This window comes from Ylistrum balloti, unplaced genomic scaffold, assembly GCF_031769215.1.
Source record: "Ylistrum balloti isolate Yb309-2 unplaced genomic scaffold, AGI_CSIRO_Ybal_v1 Utg370404, whole genome shotgun sequence".
Classification (NCBI taxonomy): Eukaryota; Metazoa; Mollusca; class Bivalvia; order Pectinida; family Pectinidae; genus Ylistrum; species Ylistrum balloti.
Genome location: NW_026782276.1, coordinates 80205 through 102713, shown reverse-complemented (window position 1 = coordinate 102713; position 22509 = coordinate 80205). Strand labels below are relative to the sequence as shown.

The following is a 22509-nucleotide window of genomic DNA, read 5'->3' as shown; positions in this document are numbered from 1 at the left end:
GAAAAATAGAAAAAAAACTATCCAATCTATGTTAGTGGAACACAATAAATTCAAATTAACAAATTAAAAGACGCATGTTTAGCTTATGTGGGTCTAAGGCTGTAATTATTACTTTAAAGATGCATGCATGGTTACATTTCCGGAATTTTCAAGGAAATTGTACACATGAACTTAACACAAAAAGTTTTACAAATATATGCAAAGTAAAGTTAATTTTTAGATAATATCAAAGCATTCCTATGTGTACTGGGGAAAATGTTTCTGTTTATCTCTAGGATGCAATAAAAAATAGAAATAAAATTAGGACAAAAAACCCCTAATGTATCGAGGGTCAGTGTTTTTAGCAAAGTTAGCTAAGAATAGCCTAAAATGAAGAAAATGGCACCTAGAAATCAAAACATTTTCCGGGGTAGGGGGACCCCGACATCCAGAACCCCCATTCCATCCCCCTGTGAATTCATCTACTCTGAAATACAAATCATAGCGTAGGCATATACAATAGTATATCAAAGATTTGTCTTTATGAGGCCTCCTTAGGTTTGTTTCAGTTATTTTGATTATTACGCACAGTTCAAATAAATGTACAGTTTGTAATGATAGAGCTGTTTACAGAACTGGAAATGTGGTTTCTTTATTATTTAGGTATCAAAGTATCTTCAAAATATGTATAATTTTCTTAGTTTTTTGTTATACAAAAATTGAAATAATAAATACAATCTGAATATATGGATCATTTTAATTTAATTTCTAGAGATTTCGGTTAAGGATCATTCATGATTAGATATGGAAAATAGCTTTTAAATGTTATATGAAATACTCAACACAATGTGTTAGTGATATACTGTGTCGTCGCAATGTGTTCCCCATAGGTCTGTCATAGACAGATATTGTTCATTGTGTTTAAAGTCATAAGCAACTAGCATTGCTTAAGCATGAATATCTCGGCGACTTCCTACATCTTCTGTGGATTAATATTATGTTGAAATATGACTGTTATTTACTGATGCATCACTATGAGAATGTCAATTTACTTATGTATTAAATTGAGTTCACCATTCATGGCAAGCTAAAAGTGAAGCACTCCAAAATCTCCATTACCCCTGAGCTAAGTAAGAGACATTGACAGACTCCATATTTCAAACAAGATTCATTTTTCAGAACACATGATATGAGTGGTACAGTGAAAAATGGTTAACATTTTCAAGTGAAATATTTATCAGATGTGAAAATGAAAAAAATATCTTTAATTTTCCCTAGTACAAATGAGACAGCTTTAAAGTATGACAACACATTTCCTTACTGTTAAATACCATGTACATGATCCATTGTGTGCACCTTTTCACACATTAAAATCCATATTTGTTAAATTTTTACTTCTGCTCACATTAAAATTTACCAGAAGTGGAAAAATATATATATATATATAATATATATATATATATATATATAAATACCTACCCTCTGACCCCTATTACCTAAAGAACTACTGTTAAAATTGGTGTGCCTTACATGATTGTTAATTTGTTTGATTTTAAATCATATTCCATCATCTAGAATATATCATAATTTGAGGTGTATGTCAGGATTATATAAAGTGTAATTATAAGTAACAACATTACAATGTACTGCAGCAAGACATCAGACTTTTACAGTACCTTCCAATTATTAAAATCTGATCACTTATTTTCTTGTTTATAGTCTTGACCTCCAAAGATGGCTGCCAGGTATCAATCTACAAAGGAAACAACAAACTTTGCCCGGATTTGCAGGGTTGTGGTTGATGTTATCCCTGAACTCTTCAGGGAGCTGCTTACAGCTCAACTGTCATCACATGGGCTCACAAATGATTTATCCAACCACAAAGCTAAGATTTTTTCTCTTTTAAATCAAGAACAGAAGAAAATTCTTTATCCTTCAACTGGTCAATTCCAAGGTTCAGTAAAGGACTTTGATTTGTCACTTCTCTATCTCCTTTTGAGAAATCTTGGAAATATTCCAGATCATCAAAATGGATGGGGGCAAGTTCCAGATGCGGCAGACTGTTCATTGGCAGCAAACATCGACCGCCTTCGTTTGCAGCGAAACAAGGCCTACGGGCATACAAAAACTGCTTCTCTTTCTGATGGAGATTTTCAGACTAGATGGGATGTTATCCGCCAAAGTGTTGAGGATATAGAGAAAAATCATCTGAGATCAGGGTTGTTTGTAGCAGAATTGAATAACATACTGACAATGACAATGGACCCCGCTACAGAGGAGAGATATGTTAAAGACCTTGGAAATATTGAAGGTAAACACAGAGGAGAGATATGTTATAGTCCTAGTAAATATTGAAGGTAAACAGAGGAGAGATATGTTATAGTCCTAGTAAATGTTTAAGGTAAACACAGAGGAGATATATGTTATTGTCCTGGTAAATGTTTAAGGTAAACAGAGGAGAGATATGTTATAGTCCTAGTAAATGTTTAAGGTAAACACAGAGGAGAGATATGTTATAGTCCTGGTAAATGTTTAAGGTAAACACAGAGAAGAGATATGTTATAGTCCTAGTAAATGTTTAAGGTAAACAGAGAAGAGATATGTTATAGTCCTGGTAAATGTTTAAGGTAAACACAGAGAAGAGATATGTTATAGTCCTAGTAAATGTTTAAGGTAAACAGAGAAGAGATATGTTATAGTCCTGGTAAATGTTTAAGGTAAACACAGAGGAGAGATATGTTATAGTCCCAGTAAATGTTTAAGGTAAACAGAGAGGAGAGATATGTTATAGTCCTAGTAAATGTTTAAGGTAAACACAGAGGAGAGATATGTTATAGTCCTAGTAAATGTTTAAGGTAAACACAGAGGAGAGATATGTTATAGTCCTAGTAAATGTTTAAGGTAAACAGAGGAGAGATATGTTATAGTCCTAGTAAATGTTTAAGGTAAACAGAGGAGAGATATGTTATAGTCCTAGTAAATGTTTAAGGTAAACACAGAGGAGAGATATGTTATAGTCCTAGTAAATGTTTAAGGTAAACACAGAGGAGAGATATGTTATAGTCCTAGTAAATGTTTAAGGTAAACACAGAGGAGAGATATGTTATAGTCCTAGTAAATGTTTAAGGTAAACACAGAGGAGAGATATGTTATAGTCCTAGTAAATGTTTAAGGTAAACACTGAGGAGAGATATGTTATAGTCCTAGTAAATGTTTAAGGTAAACACAGAGGAGAGATATGTTATAGTCCTAGTAAATGTTTAAGGTAAACACTGAGGAGAGATATGTTATAGTCCTAGTAAATGTTTAAGGTAAACACAGAGGAGAGATATGTTATAGTCCTAGTAAATGTTTAAGGTAAACACAGAGGAGAGATATGTTATAGTCCTAGTAAATGTTTAAGGTAAACAGAGTAGAGATATGTTATAGTCCTAGTAAATGTTTAAGGTAAACAGAGTAGAGATATGTTATAGTCCTAGTAAATGTTTAAGGTAAACACAGAGGAGAGATATGTTATAGTCCTAGTAAATGTTTAAGGTAAACACAGAGGAGAGATATGTTATAGTCCTAGTAAATGTTTAAGGTAAACAGAGAAGAGATATGTTATAGTCCTAGTAAATGTTTAAGGTAAACACAGAGGAGAGATATGTTATAGTCCTAGTAAATGTTGAAGGTAAACACAGAGAAGAGATATGTTATAGTCCTAGTAAATGTTTAAGGTAAACAGAGGAGAGATATGTTATAGTCCTAGTAAATGTTTAAGGTAAACACAGAGGAGAGATATGTTATAGTCCTAGTAAATGTTTAAGGTAAACACAGAGGAGAGATATGTTATAGTCCTAGTAAATGTTTAAGGTAAACACAGAGGAGAGATATGTTATAGTCCTAGTAAATGTTTAAGGTAAACACAGAGGAGAGATATGTTATAGTCCTAGTAAATGTTTAAGGTAAACACAGAGGAGAGATATGTTATAGTCCTAGTAAATGTTTAAGGTAAACACAGAGGAGAGATATGTTATAGTCCTAGTAAATGTTTAAGGTAAACACAGAGGAGAGATATGTTATAGTCCTAGTAAATGTTTAAGGTAAACACAGAGGAGAGAATCTTTGGCTAAGATAATCTATCATCAAACATGAATTTAAGAATGTAGTTAATACATGAAAATTTACTGTATTGTTCTGCTAATGTTTGAAGTAATTTTACAAGTTTTAATCTGCAATTGTATGAAGACAAGTCCTTTTCATCTTTTCATGTGGTCTGCTATCCACTCTTTATTAAGATTAACAGTATAATACATATTGTCCTGCCATCATCAGGTATAGATATTAGTATATTTTATATAGTTAGGTTATGATACAGTCACTCATTGTTTTTGGACTTATGCTTTTAAATTGTATCAACAGATTATAGATAAAGAAAATTAAAATTATTTTCCTGCAAACATTTTAACAGACACCATCGCTGATTTGAGAGACAATATCACTGCTGTCACAGATAATGTCACGGCTGTGAAGAGTGATGTCACTGCTGTGAAGGATGACGTCACTGGAATGAAGGATAAAGTCGGTGCTGTGAGGGATGATGTGACTGCTGTAAAGAATGATGTCAGTTCTGTTAGGGATGAAGTCACTGCTGTGAAGGATGATGTCACTGGTATGAAGGATAAAGTCGGTGTTGTGAGGGATGATGTGACTGCTGTAAAGAATGATGTCACTACTGTGCAGGATAATGTCGATGCTATGAGGGGTGAAGTTGGTGTTTTGAAGGATGATGTCACTGCTGTGGGGGGTAAAGTCAGTGCTGTGAGTGATGATGTCACTGTGGTGAAGAATGCTGTCACTGCTGTGCAGGATGATGTCAGTGCTGTGAGGGGTAAAGTCGGTGCCTTGAAGTATGATGTCTCTGCTGTGAGGGGTGAAGTCACTGCTGTGAGGGATGATGTTGATGCTGTGAAGGAGGATGTCACAGCAGTGAGGGATGATGTGAAGACCGCGAAAGATCTTTTTTTCTCATCAAATGGAGGTATGATAATCTTACTAATATCATAATATCAACAGACCCATGTATTAATATAGTAAAACCCTGAAAAGTCAAACTCATCGGGACTATATTTAATAATTTGAAGAATTCAGGGTATACAAGTAATCAGAGGTTGATCCATCCGTGTCCATGATTGACATATACAATATACAATTCTTTGTCCAATCCTGTATAGGATAATTATTAAGTTTGATCAATTTTCAATTTCAATTTGTTTAAAAAACACAAGATACCAGCCTATATTCAGCAGAAAGCCTGCCATGAAGAACAATGGTTTCTTAAAATTAGTGTTTGTAGGATAAACAAGGTGGGAAGATTTACAACATTTAATCTAATATGGACTATTACCATCATACATAAAGTCATTAAATCACAAGGATATAGACAGACCTGTGTATTATGATATAGACTGACCTGTGTAGTGTGATATAGACTGACCTGTGTATTGTGATATAGACAGACCTGTGTATTATGATATAGACTGACCTGTGTATTGTGATATAGACTGACCTGTGTATTGTGATATAGACTGACCTGTGTATTGTGATATAGACTGACCTGTGTATTAAAGATATTGACTGACCTGTGTATTATAATATAGACTGACCTGTGTATTATGATATAGACTGACCTGTGTATTATGATAAAGACTGACCTGTGTATTATGATATTGACTGACCTGTGTATTATGATATTGACTGACCTGTGTATTATGATATAGACTGACCTGTGCATTAAGGATATTGACTGACCTGTGTATTATGATATAGACTGACCTGTGTATTAAGGATATTGACTGACCTGTGTATTAAGGATATTGACTGACCTGTGTATTATGATATTGACTGACCTGTGTATTATGATATAGACTGACCTGTGTATTATGATAAAGACTGACCTGTGTATGATGATATTGACTGACCTGTGTATTATGATATAGACTGACCTGTGTATTATGATAAAGACTGACCTGTGTATTATGATATAGACTGACCTGTGTATTATGATATAGACTGACCTATGTATCAGGATATAGACTGAACTGTGTATCAGGATATAGACTGACCTGTGTATTATGATATTGACTGACCTGTGTATTATGATATAGACTGACCTGTGTATCAGGATATAGACTGACCTGTGTATTATGATATAGACTGACCTGTGTATTATGATATAGACTGACCTGTGTATTATGATATAGACTGACCTGTGTATCAGGATATAGACTGACCTGTGTATTATGATATAGACTGACCTGTGTATTATGATATAGACTGACCTGTGTATCAGGATATAGACTGACCTGTGTATTATGATATAGACTGACCTGTGTATCAGGATATAGACTGACCTGTGTATTATGATATAGACTGACCTGTGTATTAAGGATATTGACTGACCTGTGTATTAAGGATATTGACTGACCTGTGTATTAAGGATATTGACTGACCTGTGTATCAGGATATAGACTGACCTGTGTATTATGATATTGACTGACCTGTGTATTATGATATAGACTGACCTGTGTATTAAGGATATTGACTGACCTGTGTATCAGGATATGGACTGACCTGTATATCAGGATATTGACTGACCTCTGTATTAAGGATATTGACTGACCTGTGTATCGGGATATGGACTGATCTGTGTATTATGATATTGACTGACCTGTGTATTATGATATAGACTGACCTGTGTATAAAGGATATTGACTGACCTGTGTATTTAGGATATTGACTGACCTGTATATCAGGATATTGACTGACCTGTGTATTAAGGATATTGACTGACCTGTGTATCAGGATATAGACTGACCTGTGTATTATGATATTGACTGACCTGTGTATTATGATATAGACTGACCTCTGTATTATGATATTGACTGACCTCTGTATTAAGGATATTGACTGACCTGTCTATCAGGATATAGACTGACCTGTGTATTATGATATTGACTGACTTGTGTATTATGATATAGACTGACCTGTGTATTAAGGATATTGACTGACCTGTGTATTTAGGATATTGACTGACCTGTATATCAGGATATTGACTGACCTGTGTATTAAGGATATTGACTGACCTGTGTATCAGGATATAGACTGACCTGTGTATTATGATATTGACTGACCTGTGTATTATGATATAGACTGACCTCTGTATTATGATATTGACTGACCTGTGTATTAAGGATATTGACTGACCTGTCTATCAGGATATAGACTGACCTGTGTATTATGATATTGACTGACCTGTGTATTATGATATAGACTGACCTGTGTATTATGATATTGACTGACCTGTGTATTATGATATTGACTGACCTGTGTATTATGATATAGATTGAGCTGTGTATCAGAATATTGCCTGACCTGTGTATTAAGGATATTGACTGACCTGTGTATTAAGGATATTGACTGACCTGTGTATTATGTTATTGACTGACCTGTGTATTATGATATTAACTGACATGTGTATCAGGATATTGACTGACCTGTGTAGTAAGGATATTGACTGACCTGTGTATCAGGATATAGACAGACCTGTGTATAAGGATATAGACTGACCTGTGTATCACGATATAGACGGACCTGTGTATCAGGATATTGACTGACCTGTGTATTATGATATTGACTGACCTGTGTATTATGATATAGACTGACCTGTGTATTAAGGATATTGACTGACCTGTGTATCAGGATATAGACAGACCTGTGTATAAGGATATAGACTGACCTGTGTATAAGGATATAGACTGACCTGTGTATTATGTTATTGACTGACCTGTGTATTATGATATTAACTGACATGTGTATCAGGATATTGACTGACCTGTGTATAAGGATATAGACTGTGTATTAAGGATATTGACTGACCTGTGTATTTAGGATATTGACTGACCTGTGTATATATTGACTGAGGTATATTGACTGACCTGTGTATTAAGGATATTGACTGACCTGTGTATCAGGATATAGACTGACCTGTGTATCAGGATATTGACTGACCTGTGTATTATGATATTGACTGACCTGTGTATTATGATATAGACTGACCTGTGTATTAAGGATATTGACTGACCTGTGTATCAGGATATAGACTGACCTGTGTATTATGATATTGACTGACCTGTGTATTATGATATAGACTGACCTGTGTATTATGATATTGACTGACCTGTGTATTAAGGATATTGACTGACCTGTGTAAAAAGATATTGACTGACCTGTGTATTATGATATAGACTGACCTGTGTATCAGGATATAGACTGACCTGTGTATCAGGATATAGACTCACCTGTGTATTATGATATTGACTGAGCTGTGTATTAAGATATTGACTGACCTGTGTATTAAGGATATTGACTGACCTATGTATTATGATATTGACTGACCTCTATATTAAGGATATTGACTGACCTGTGTATTATGATATAGACTGACCTGTGTATTATGATATTGACTGACCTGTGTATCAGGATATTGACTGACCTGTGTATCAGGATATTGACTGACCTGTGCATTAAGGATATTGACTGACCTGTGTATTATGATATTGACTGACCTGTGTATTAAAGATATTGACTGACCTGTGTATTATGATATAGACTGACCTTGTATCAGGATATTGACTGACCTGTGTATTAAGGATATTGACTGACCTGTGTATTAAAGATATTGACTGACCTGTGTATTATGATATTGACTGACCTGTGTATTATGATATAGACTGACCTGTGTATTATGATATTGACTGACCTGTGTATTATGATATAGACTGACCTTGTATCAGGATATTGACTGACCTGTGTATTAAGGATATTGACTGACCTGTGTATTAAAGATATTGACTGACCTGTGTATTATGATATTGACTGACCTGTGTACCTGTGTATCAGGATATTGACTGACCTGTGTATAAAGGATATTGACTGACCTGTGTATTATGATATTGACTGACCTGTGTATTATGATATTGACTGACCTGTGTATTATGGTAAAGACTGAGCTGTGTATCAGAATATTGCCACACCTGTGTATTAAGGATATTGACTGACCTGTGTATTATGATATTGACTGACCTGTGTATTATGATATAGACTGACCTGTGTATTATGATATTGACTGACCTGTGTATTATGATATAGACTGAGCTGTGTATCAGAATATTGCCTGACCTGTGTATTAAGGATATTGACTGACTTGTGTATTAAGGATATTGACTGACCTGTGTATTATGATATTGACGGACCCGTGTATCAGGATATAGACAGACCTGTGTATTAAGGATATTGACTGACCTGTGTATCAGGATATAGACGGACCTGTGTATTATGATATTGACTGACCTGTGTATTATGATATAGATTGAGCTGTGTATCAGAATATTGCCTGACCTGTGTATTAAGGATATTGACTGACCTGTGTATTAAGGATATTGACTGACTTGTGTATTAAGGATATTGACTGACCTGTGTATTAAGGATATTGACTGACCTGTGTATTAAGGATATTGACTGACCTGTGTATTAAGGATATTGACTGACCTGTGTATTAAGGATTATGACTGACCACTGTATTAAGGATATTGACTGACCTGTGTATTAAGGATATTGACTGACCTGTGTATTAAGGATATTGACTGACCTGTGTAAAATGATTTTGACAGATCTGTGTATCAGGATATTTTCTAACACCCAGATATGGTAGAATCGAATGTTCTGAATGGAAGCATTTTAATGCTTTAATTACCAAACTGAACCTAACATTTTTCCATGGGAAGGATTTTTTTTAGTCTTTACTTTAATTTTCATAGAAAAATTGAATGAGTATAACATTGGTTATTTTCCTCTGGAAATAACTTTGTAAGAATTATTAGTATAAGATGATGCATTTATTGACACTGACTTACTTTTTCAGTGTCACAATTTCTTTTTCATGACTCTTGATAACCATCCTTTAACCTTTATATTTATTATTGTTTATCTCGGGTGACCGTCAAGGCTGCTAGGCCTCTTTATATTTTTAGGTCGCCTGAGCCAAAGGCTCATGGTGACCTATTGCCATCATGATTTGTCTGTCGTCGTGCGCGGTGCGTCATTAACTTTTCACATATACAACCTCTTCTCAAGAACCACTGAATGGATTTTGACCAAACTTGGCACAAAGCATCCCCATGGGAAGCCGCTTCAAGTTTGCGAAGAAAAAGGGCGTGGCCGCAATAGGGGCCTGAGGAGGGGGAAAAAGGGGGTAAAATTAGGTAAATCTTTAAAATTCTTCTTATGAACCAACAGTCAGATTAAATTCATATATGATATTTAGGGTCCTTATGGCAAGGTCTACAAAGTTTGTGAATGAAAAAAAAAATTGGGTCAAAAACGGCCCCACTAGGGGGCGCTCAAAAGGGTCAAAAATTCAACTTTGACCAATTTCAACCAAATTTGGTAGAAAGCATCTCTTAGTGAAGGACATATGAAATTATGTTGAAAAAAGTAATTATGTGCCCTTTGGGGCCCATAAGGGGTGTAAAAGGGGCCATATGTAAAAAAAAAACCTTCTTTAAATGGCTTCTCAAGAACCATTGGATGCTTTTTTACCAAACTTGGCATAGAGCATCCCCATGGGAAGCTGCTTCAAGTTTGCGAAGAAAAAGGGTGTGGCCCCAATAGGGTCGCAGGAGGGGGGAAAAAGGGGGGAAAATTAGGTAAATATTTAAAAATCTTCTTCTCATGAACCAACAGTCAGATTAAATACATATTTGATATTTAGGGTCCCAATGGCAAGGTCTATAAAGATTGCGAATGAAAAAACAAAATCAGGGAAAAAAAGGCCCCACTAGGGGGCGCTCAAAAGGGTCGAAAATTTAACTTTAACTGATTTCAACCAAATTTGGTAGACAGCATCCCTTAGTGAAGGACATATGAAAGTATGTGGAAAAAAGTGATAATTTCCCCTTTTTGGCCCATAAGCTGTGTAAAAGGGGCCATATGTAAAAACCTTCATTAAATGACTACTTCTCAAGAACCAGTGGATGGATTTTGACCAAACTTGGCAGAAAACATCCCCATGGGAAGCCGCTTCAAGTTTGTGAAGAAAAAGGGCGTGGCCCCAGGAGGGGGAAAATGGGGAAACTTGATACGAATGTTCTACACAAGGTCCTTGCAAGTGTTTTAGCTTTTTGGGGCGATTCAAATTTCAAGATGGCCACCCTGGCCTCTGTTTGGCTAAGACATTATGGACTTCCTCGCAAGAACCATTGGGTGGGTCATGTTCAAATTTGGTACAGATGTTTTACACATGGTCCTGCACAAGTGTTGTTACATTTTTGCAACATTTTAAAATCCCCAGATTATTGACATATATTCCACAGGTGACCGTTAAGGCCCTTGGGCCTTATGTTCCTTCTCTTGATGGTATATACCATATGATTAATTTACCTCTCAATACAACATATCATGAAGAGCAAATTGGAGGAAAGAAGAGAATAGAAGGGAAAAGATCCAACAAATAAACAATAAAAATCATGGAGATGAGGAATTTTAATGCCAATATGATTTTGATGAACAGATAGTTCGGTATGTCAACATATCTAACCTTTGGTGTTGGCGCCAGAGGAAACGTGGAGGGACATGTCTAATGAAGATCCATGGAATATAATTAGTCTTAAACCACTCAGGAATAATTCATCTGTTTTAAATTTCAGCAACTCCTACTTAATATGTGAATCTTTTTTTTTTCAGAAATCCATGCTGACCTAAGACCTTTGATTGGTAAGTTGCATCTGGACAAAGCGTTTGTTGTGTGCAAAAATAGAGCAGATTTCTCAAAACCAGAATCACAATATGACTGGGCATTGTGTGCGAAAATCAAGCAGATTTGTCAAAACCATTATCTCAACAACCTGCATCCACAGCACCGTAATGGAAATATGGAATAATTTTGACCTATTTTATTCTGTTTATCTACAGAAATATCTTGAAAGTAAGATTTATTCCCTGTATAGCTTACATCAAATCCTTCTCTCCGTTCTTATACATTATAGTGTGGTATAGAATTGGACAATACACACATTTTCAATGGGTCATGGATTGGTGAAAGCGTACTTGATTCAGTCATTCCTTAAAACATTTTTTAGTTTTGCATATTATACAAAAATATGTAAAATTGAATGGAAATAATCATATTAGACTGTGTTTTGTAAAAGCGATGCATGACTCTCCTTGAGTCTAGAGGTTGGGGCTCCATTCTGGGAAGGAGAAATACTGTATACAGATTTCATGTTCATTCACACTGTTAACCAACAAACAACCTAAACTTATAAAAAATCAACAATATCAATACTTTGCTTCTTTAGCATTTGTTTTCCTCATTTTCTTATAGTTAAAACCAAAGAGAGGATCACAACAGATAAAAAGAAGAAAAAGTTCTTGGAGACCAAAGGGTTTCGTGATGCTCAAGAGAAACTAAAAAAGAACAGAGTCATAATGATCAAGGGTAATACAGGAGATGGCAAGACTTCAATTGCCATTCAACTCATGGACTGGTTGATCAAGGAGCAGCAATGCAGACAACCTCTTCAGCTTCATGAAATCAAGAAATTAGAGAAAATGTCTCCAAACTTGCGTTTGGTGACTTTAATTGATGATATTTTTGGAGAGAAAGATGTTGAACGCAATGACGTACGAGAGTGGAACAAAAGAATCACTGATATAGAAACTCTTTTTGCTGATGAACAAACCTATCCCAATTTTTTAATTGTAACTATTCGTAATGAAATATATAATGTTTTGGCAAAGTGGTCTTTGGAACCAGTTTTCACCAAACATAATACTATTGACCTGAGTTCGGACACATACAGGATTTTAGAGGAAAGAAAAAACCTTCTTAAAATGTATACACCAAACAATTATGAATGGGAAGAGAAAGAAACAGAAGATATTTTGAAATGTGCATCGAGCATTGGGTTTCCACAGTGCTGCAACATTTTCTATAACTCTGAGGAATTGCAGAAAAGTCGTGGGAAATTTTTTGAGAAACCTTTTAAAGTTTTAATTGAAGCATTGTCAAGATTACCACAATGTTCTGCCATTTTGTTTCTTTTCTTCAATGGAGGGAATGTAAAAGTTAATGATTTAGACCCAAACAGTGATAAAATCAACAAAACATTGCTAGAGGAATCATTTGATATTAATCTGATTGATGGTGAGGATGACAGAACAGCATTGACTTACAAGCAGAAAGTAGGATTTGTAAAAGAAAGTTTAGACAGATTACTAGGATTTTTAGTAGTGAAGGAGGAATATTGGTCTGGTGATGAAGTGTACAGATTTAATCATGATTCTGTACATACCACAGTAGCTCTTTTGTATGGGAACAAAACCCCAATTGGTTATATACAAAATTGTCCAGTGAAATCCCTCGGTTATCTCACGCTTGCAGAAACATCGTCTGATATGATTGTCATATCACCAGATCATTATACATATCTGCGAGAACGTCTAGTGAGAGAGTTTGAGTGTGAGAAATATCTTCATGATATTAAGTCTCTAGATGTATGGAAAGATCCTGAATTTGTTGTAAGCTTTGTCGAATTGTTAAATGAGAGAAAAGTTGATAAACTTGCTGTGTTAAATAGAGCATGTCTTCATGGTTTAAAAGAATGTGGTTTATATCTTCTGAGTGAGGGAGTCAAACCAGATGAGTACACAAACTGGTGGTCATTGATTACAGGAGGTGATGAGTATAGTGTGTTTGGTCGTGGTGAGGGAGATGTGGATGTACTTAAGAAAGTCTTTAAATACCTGAATGATAAGAAAAAACTTGACTTGTTAAATGAAGCATGTCGTTCTGGTTCAAAAGAATGTGGTCTACATCTTCTGAGTGAGGGAGTCAAACCTGACAAGGACACAAACTGGTGGTCATTGATTACAGGAGGTGATGTGTCTAGTTGTGGCAAAGGAGATGAGGATGTACTTAAGAAAGTCTTTAAACACCTGAATGATAGGAAGAAACTTGAATTGTTAAAATTAGCATGTCGTTCTGGTTCAAAAGAATGTGTTTTATATCTTCTGAGTGATGGAGTGGAACCTGACAATTACACAAAGTGGTGGTCATTAATTACTGGAGGTGATGGGTATAGTAAGGGAGATGTAGATGTACTTAAGAAAGTTTTTAAATACCTGAATAATTATAAAAAACGTGTCTTGTTCAATGAAGCATGTCGTTATGGTTCAAAAGAATGTATTTTATATCTTTTGAGTGAGGGAGTAAAATCTGACAAGCACACAAAGTGGTGGTCATTGATTACAGGAGGTAGTCAGTATAGTAAGGGAGATGTGGAAGCACTTAAGAAAGTTTTTAAATACCTGAATGGTAAGGAAAAACTTGACTTATTAAATAAAGCATGTCATTCTGGTTCAAAAGAGTGTGTTTTGTATCTTTTGAGTGAGGGAGTCAAACCTGACAATAAAACACTGCTGTTTGTGGTGAGTGAAAGGAGTGTCGAATTGTTATGTAAACTACTACTGTATGACGCCACTGTATCATGGAGGGATGAGAACAATCACAATATCCTACATGTGGTGTGTCGGTGGGAGAGAGAAGAGATGGTGACTGAGTTATGTGATAAGTGTCCAGACTTGGTACATGACACTAATAATCATCTACGAACCCCGCTTCATGTAGCGGCAAGGAAGGGAAACTTATCTATATTCCAGACAGTGGAGAGAACTACACTTAAAACCTTGGATAAACAGTGTGGGACAGACAAACATGTTGTACACAGGGATTGTGAATGGGGTCAGTACATGTCTAAGTTAGTGGATAATGTAGGAAGGACAGTTTTACATATCAGTTGTAGGTGGGGAAACCAGGAGATATGTGTGTATTTATGTGAGAAATACCCATTACTGATCAAAGCAGTAGATGGTAAAGGACAGACTCCATTACATGTGAGTTGTATGAATGGGAAGAGGGAGATTTGTGTTCATTTATGCGAGAAATTTCCATCACTGACCGCAGCTGTAGACAACCGTGGCCGTCATTGTCTACATTACATAGCTGAGTCATATAGACAAGATGTAGACAAGTTCACTGAGTGTGAGACTCACGTCAAACAATACATAGAATCAACAGGATGTAAGTATGACATCACAACCATACTTGACAGGGAGGGGAAAAGTGTTTTAGACATGGTGAAAGAAACGGAAAAGAGATTGGAGAAGGAAAGAGAAATGGGAAGGTGGTGGTTGGCCTATGACAACCGTTTGTATGATCATCTTATCAAAGTGTTCGGTAAATAAATATACAGGTGATTTTTTTTCTATGAAATGTCCATTGATAATCAATACAAACCATTAACATCCATCATGTCGCCAGTCCAGGTGATGATGCTGAGTTGTTGTTATGAGGGAAAATCTATCAATTATGATGACTTTCTGTACGAGTTTGACGATCGTATTCACGCTGTGATAGAAATAGACATAAATATGTCTTCGACCAGATTCGAGTGATCGGTGTCTATTTCGCTGGAAAATATTCTGATCATACGTATCTGAATGCCATGGCCCTGGTCAGGATTAACTCTCGGGTTTGTTTAGAAATTACAAAATTTGTGATGTTATATGTTGTTTTTAATTGATAATATTTAAAAATTTTTGTGTTCAATATTAAAAACCTATTGGGAATATCTCACTATGATGAAATGAGCATTCTAATGGAAAATAAAATATATTCATGTTATTTTTAAGAAATTAAAATTATTTAAATTTTAAAATTAAAAACGATTAAGAAAATCAGTGATAACTTTATTTGAACTTCATTTAAAATGTATTTTTCTTTTGAAAATACTTCTCACTTTTTTTTCAGAACTTCATTCAATTAATATGAATACTTAAGGTACACAAAACCAAATTATTTTTCTGAGGAAACATGAGATCCTCTCTGGTTTCTCAATTAAATTTCTCAAAACTTTTTATTGTGGAAATTATCTTTTCTTCAAGTAAATATGTTGAAGGTTATAATCCGAAAGCCAAGTTATGTTGTTGCTACCCAGCAGCTATTGCAGGGTTCCATATTTTGTTTAAAGATCATAATTTGAGATTGCTTATTTCCTTATGGCTCATGTGTATGTTGAGGATTTGTTTATTTTGTAAATAATAATTAGTCATATTTTGAACAAATGATTAAGGTCACTTAATTATTGAAACTTGTCTTATTGATGAAAAACTTATTAAAAAGGTGGTATATATTATAGAGTTCAATAATGTGAACATGTGTGATGTTTATATAACAATTTATTGTTGTAAAGTGTGTGAGATCTATAATTCCTGTGTAGGTATTTTTACTGGGATATTAGATAATGCATTTGATCTAAATACTGACGATTTGGTTATTTATTACAGTTGTATCATTTGGTAATTTCCTGTTACATTGACAGAACTTGCCAATTAGTGTGAAAATGATAATGAAGTCATCTGTGTATACAGTTTAGAACTGAGTAGAATTAACATTTAATAGTAGGCCATTACATCTAATTATAAGCTGTAACAGGAGAAGATATAATACACCTGGGGTCTCCAGTACTTTTCAGGGATGGAGCTTCCCCCTGGTATGTCTTTCCAGTACAAATGTTATATTACACCTGTAGGTGACATCTGCTTTCTGGGGTCTCCAGTATTTTTCAGAAATGGAGTTTCCCCTTGGCATGTCTTGCCATTACAATTGCTATAATACACCTATAGGTGATATCTGTTTTCAGGGGTCTCTAATACTTTTCAGGGATGGAGTTTCCCTCTGGTATATCTCTACAGTAAAATTGTTATAATACTCCTGTGAATTATATCGGTAATGATATAATAATGATATTTGGAAGCAAATGGCAATGGTGGAGTGCTGTAAATTTTCCTTCTGTAAACGACATTGGTCTATTTTGTAATGATCACAGTGCTCAGTTGCTATATAGTAGACCCAGAGTTCTAGTGGTTTACTAGTTCTTTCTTTGGCTGGAGTGTTATAACTCTTACCTGGTTGACGTCTGACATCTTTTCAATGTCATATGATTAAAATGCAAAATAATGTAAATTGAAAACAGTTGATAGTCTTTCAAGTGATAAACGATCCTTGTAACTTGTAAGCAAGTTCCTTGGGCGGACTTCTTCAAAACGTCCCAAGATTACTTTCAAGATGTAAGGGGTCAGATTTGTTAAACATATTCAATAAAAACACATTTCTTGAAACCCACACCATCTTTTGAGTTCATTCTTGGTTAAATCATAAACATCAGGACAATATCATTTCTAATGTACATTGACATCATGAACAAAGATTATGTTTGGTTCCTTTGCTTTCATAGTGATACATGCCGTCTGTTCCTTTTGTTGTGATCATGCTATTGACATTTACAAGGGTCAGATAAATGTTTCTGTGCAAATCGATATCGAAGTGATAATTGATTTCATTTGTAAATCTGACTGCATTTTACATTACATGTAGCTTGCCTGGGTGACTTCAGTTTGACGTAGTTCTCAGAAATTAACATAAAAGTTTAAGTAGAATTATCTTGCAATGTTCGGGTGATGTGTGCTCTTGGCGCCTTATTATGACATTAACACCTTATTCTGACATTAACCTCTACATTCGGAACACTTCACTCTGACATAAACCTCTCCTACAGAACACATAATTCTGCCATTAATCTCTACATGCGGAACACATAATTCTGACATAAACTTCTACATGTGGAACACCTCTTTCCGTCTGATGTAAATTGTCTTCAAGGCACACATTTTACTGCAGAACTAGACGTCCAATTAAGAACAGAATTCAGTTATGCAAGGTTTTTTAGATCCTGTAAATCAAATGTCAAATGGGTAGCATTTTTTTCTTAATGATTTCGAATTTGAATTAAAGAACGTGAAGAAAAGATTCAAGTGGAAGTTTTGTAGCTTTAGAGATAGAGCTTGATTTAATGAGTTTGACCTTAATAACAATACATGACCCAACTTAAATCGATCGTTCTTTCTATGATATTGTAGCAGATACTAATGAGGTATTTGGTAATAACAGACCCATCATCTATGGTGATTTTAACCTTGTCCTTAACCCAGGGTTAGGGTTAGAAAAAATTATACATTTTTAGGTCACCTCATACACAGTCTCATGGATGGTGACCTATTGCGATCACCTTCATCCGGAGACGTGGATCATGCGTCATGCGTCCGTAAGCAATTTAACAGTTTCGAATTCTCAAAATATCCAGATGCGATTGCAATGAAATTTTGCAAAAACCTTCCTTGGTTTAAGATGAACAATAATTGTGAATTATACAATCCCCATCCACAGTGGCCCGAGGGGCGGGGCTAAAAGTGGTCAAATTTTCTTCTCAACACCTAGATATGGTACAATCACATGCTCTTCATGGAACCTAAAGCATCTAAAGGTGCTTTACCTTATTATGAGATTCATAGACCCATGGTCTCGCATTTCCAAATGGGGAAAGGATAAAGATTACTAGATTTTTTATAGGAAAAATCGATGTTTTGTGCATAATTAGTTAAGTTTCCATTGTACATATTTCAAACTAGAAATGTAAGTGAAGGATAACGTCTTGATGGCATGCCGATATTGATCCTGACTGACATCAGGGACTGATGGGCATGTTCAAAAGGGGTCAAATTGACTTCAATTTTCAACACTCAGGGTCTCACATTTCCCCGTTGGAGACGGTAACGTTTACTCTATTTTAAATGTTTTGTTTTTAATTTTTGAGCATAATTTTTTTAATTACCATCAGATATATTTCAAATTTGGTAAGAAGTAAGAGTGAAGGATGACGGTGTGATGGTATGCTCATATTGATACTGGCTGTCCTCCAAAAGAACTGATGGATTCGGCCATAAGGGTCAAATTGACATAAATTTCAAAATTCTTCTCAACACACAGGTATGGTAGAATCAAATTCTCTGTATAAATGGGAGGTGTTTTAATTACCAATCTAGCATCTCTTCCTAGGGAGGAAGGTTTTCTTAAGCTTTAATGTAATTTTCATAGACAAATTGCATTTTTCAGCGTTAGTTATTTCTCATTGAAACTATCATTGTAAGAATGATTAAGTATAGGATGACAGTTTTGATAGTTTGGCCGTATTGACAGTGGTTTACTATATTCAGTGTTTATGTTTCATAACACTTAACTTAAAGATGACTACCCTTTAACTTTATTCAAAATTTCTTATCTCAGGTGACCGTTCAGGCCGCTAGGTCTCTTGTTTTGTTTTGGAAATGATGTTTAAGATGGTTTAATACATTACACAACAATGTTTCATCTACAATTAACCAGGGAACTTATCAGCTTTTTTCGAAATCTTGTCATCAGAGTGATACAGTTTGCCCCCATATCTTTATTATGTGTGCAGAAATGTTAGCTGTACGTTTGAGGAAAAATAGTATATTAAAGGAATGAAGACAGAATTTTGAAACTCTAATATCTAAATATGCAAACGATACATTACTTGCGCTAGATGGGTCAGAGAAGTCACTTCATTAACCTTTCATTGAATTAAACAGATTTGCAAATATATCCGGCTTAAAAATAGTTCTGACAAAACTAAAATAATCTGCATTGGTAGCAGAAAATACAGTAAAGATAAAATGCTTCCAGAGTTAAACCTGCAGCAGGGAAAAATAAATTCACTCAAACATTCCCAAACTTTGTTAGGAAAAAAATTTGTAAAATAAAAAAACAATAATCAGTGCCTTGACTGAAAGAAAATTAATGCCTCTTGGTTAGATTCTTATAAGTTAATCATTATTTGTATCCCAGTTCAATTATTTGTTTATATACCGTACTTTTTAATGTTAATGGAATAGTAAAACAGATGAAATTAAAAGAAATGTTAAAAAATAGTGATGGTGGATTGAAGATGGTTAATTTGAATGCATTTATTGACGCTTTTAAACTGGGTTGGGTTAGAAGACTACAGCAGCGAAGGGAAATGAAATTTGATTTTGGGCAACGAAATCAATATGGATATGGTGACGAATATTGCTGGTGAATATATATAAAAATGTAGTATTAAATGTACTTACAACTTTTGGAAAGATTTGTTGAAATATTTGTACGATTTGAATAATTCGAAAGAAATTAAGAAACATGAGGAAAGACCACTGTTAATCCGAAATATTTGACATAGTAAAACTATTACTATTGCAGGTAAGTCTTCTATCAATCATGATATAAATTCGGAATACACACTCTTACAGGTCTGATAAAAAATACAGATAACGTTTCCTTCTATACCTTTAAAAACTTTCAGAAAAAAATCAACTGCATACTAATTTTCTTCCAGCTCATGGATTAATATCTGTGATTCGCAAATAATTGCCACACCTTTTACCAAAAGATTTGAAACCAGTTATTCACCCAATCTTACCCCATATAAAATGTTCTATTTGCAACTTATGGATCCAATTTTTCCACAACGTTCTTAATCGAAATAATATCACAGCTACTGATAGAATAAAATTTCAAGAACAGTTCCTGTTTGATGAAAGAAAATAGAAGAAAATTTATGAAATTCCGTATAAAGTAAAAAAAAAAACCTAAATTATATTGGTTTCAGTTTCAAATACCACACCATATTCTTACCACAAATTCTAAACTATTCAAAGTAGGTATAGTTGCTAGTCCGCTGTATTCATTTTGCAATTCAGAGTGGAAAACTATAAATCACTTAAAAAAGGATTGCCAGGGAATACAAAATCTACTACAAAGTCTAGAAACACCCCAAGATGCTCTTTATATACCCTTCTCAATCAACAAGCAATTCTTCCTATTCTGGTTTATCAATGATAGTCTTAATTCTACTGTGGATAATATAATCATTCTTATTTTTAAACAATATCTCTATAGAAACAAATGTCTTTAAGTTTCAATGTTTAGTCAACAATAGAAAGATTACTGTTATTTACAGAAGTATATAACTAAAATGACTTTTTAAAAGAAAAGAAATAGGAATAACGCTTGTAAATGGAAAAATCTTATTAAGCTTTATATCTAAACATGTTCACCTAATTGTCCTTGACATTCCGCAAGTAAAGCAGCAAACAAAACAACCCCCACATCTCGCATCTCCAACCTTCTTCTCATCTTCCATTTCCTCTAGGTTAGCAATGTCGAGTCATTTTCTACTCGTATCTTCACTTTCATTTCTCTACATATTCGATTCTGTGATATTCTTTGATATGCAAATATGTAAATTAAGTATGTTTTTGCATAATTTAATATATCGAATGTATTTCATGTGTGTAAGTATGTACCTGAATACCGGCATGAAGAATGAAATGCATATCAATGGTTTACATAAACTCGGCAATATGCATTTTGATATTTCTTAGCCGTGTGGCATTGAATTGCACAAATCAGCAAGGCGTTATCAATAAGTAATAAAAGAAATTAGATAAATTTATATATATATATGTATATAATATATATATATATATCAGTTATATCGTGTTTTCTAGCATTGAGAAACACTTTCTCTGAATGGATATATCAATCATAACTCAACACACAAAAAGGATTATAATAATATTTGATATTATATTAAACAACAACAACACAAATAGAAATAACATAAAAAGTGACATACAACCCAATTTATACATTATATTTCACTAATCAAGCTCTTGTATAATTATACAACGACGGTGTAATAGCCATTGTTTTACATTTAGCACCTCTTGTATAATTATACAACGACGGTTTAATATGCCATTGTTTTACATTTAGCACCACTGTCAGATTCTCATACAATACAAATATTAACGTTGGATTTTGTAGTCGATATTTTATATAAAATAATCGATAAAGGTTAGATTTCAGAGCTGCTGTCAATAATGAAAAGGCATACATCATGAAAGTAGTAGGTGCTATGGATCTTGTCGAATAAAAATGCGACATCTTTTTGAGAATACGATCTAATGATGAAGACAGCGATCTCTAAATCGAAGTAACGATTTAAGATATAAGGACGCCAGTAAAACCAACCGTGACTGCATCAACACCAAGGTCGTTAGAACTGAGTTTGATGCGCACTGTTTCTCCACGTGATAAACTTACAACTATTGTCTGAGACCCAGTATTCGAGAAACTATTAGTCCCAGCTACCGATAGATCACTCCAGGGGACTCCATTAACATCAATGTGAGAATACACGTATTGTCCATGTCTCACTTGTACAGACCAGGTAAACAAGTAAACGCCAGGAACTTCGCAGGTGAATATTCCACTAAAAGGATCGAGGTCGTTTCCGATGTTAGCAAGCACAGGGGCGCTCACAATAATCTCATTAGTGTTATGAACCGTTGTCTTAGTAATGACATAAAAGGCGACCGTCTGGGCTGAGAAAGAAAATATTTTGCATTATACTAAGTATAAGTATCTACGTTTCGTACATTTTTATATGATTAAAACTTGAATATAATGAG

At 34.5% G+C, this 22509-nt stretch overlaps 1 protein-coding gene across 1 annotated transcript; it reads left to right on the top strand.

The window, feature by feature from the left end:
• Positions 1-1713: 1713 nt before the first annotated feature.
• LOC132554443 (uncharacterized) lies at positions 1714-15605 on the top strand. Its single transcript, XM_060218763.1, has 4 exons — positions 1714-2290; positions 4433-5002; positions 11764-11793; positions 12404-15605. The coding sequence occupies exons 1-4, from the start codon at positions 1714-1716 to the stop codon at positions 15322-15324; spliced, it is 4098 nt and encodes a 1365-aa protein (XP_060074746.1). The 3' UTR covers positions 15325-15605.
• Positions 15606-22509: the final 6904 nt, after the last annotated feature.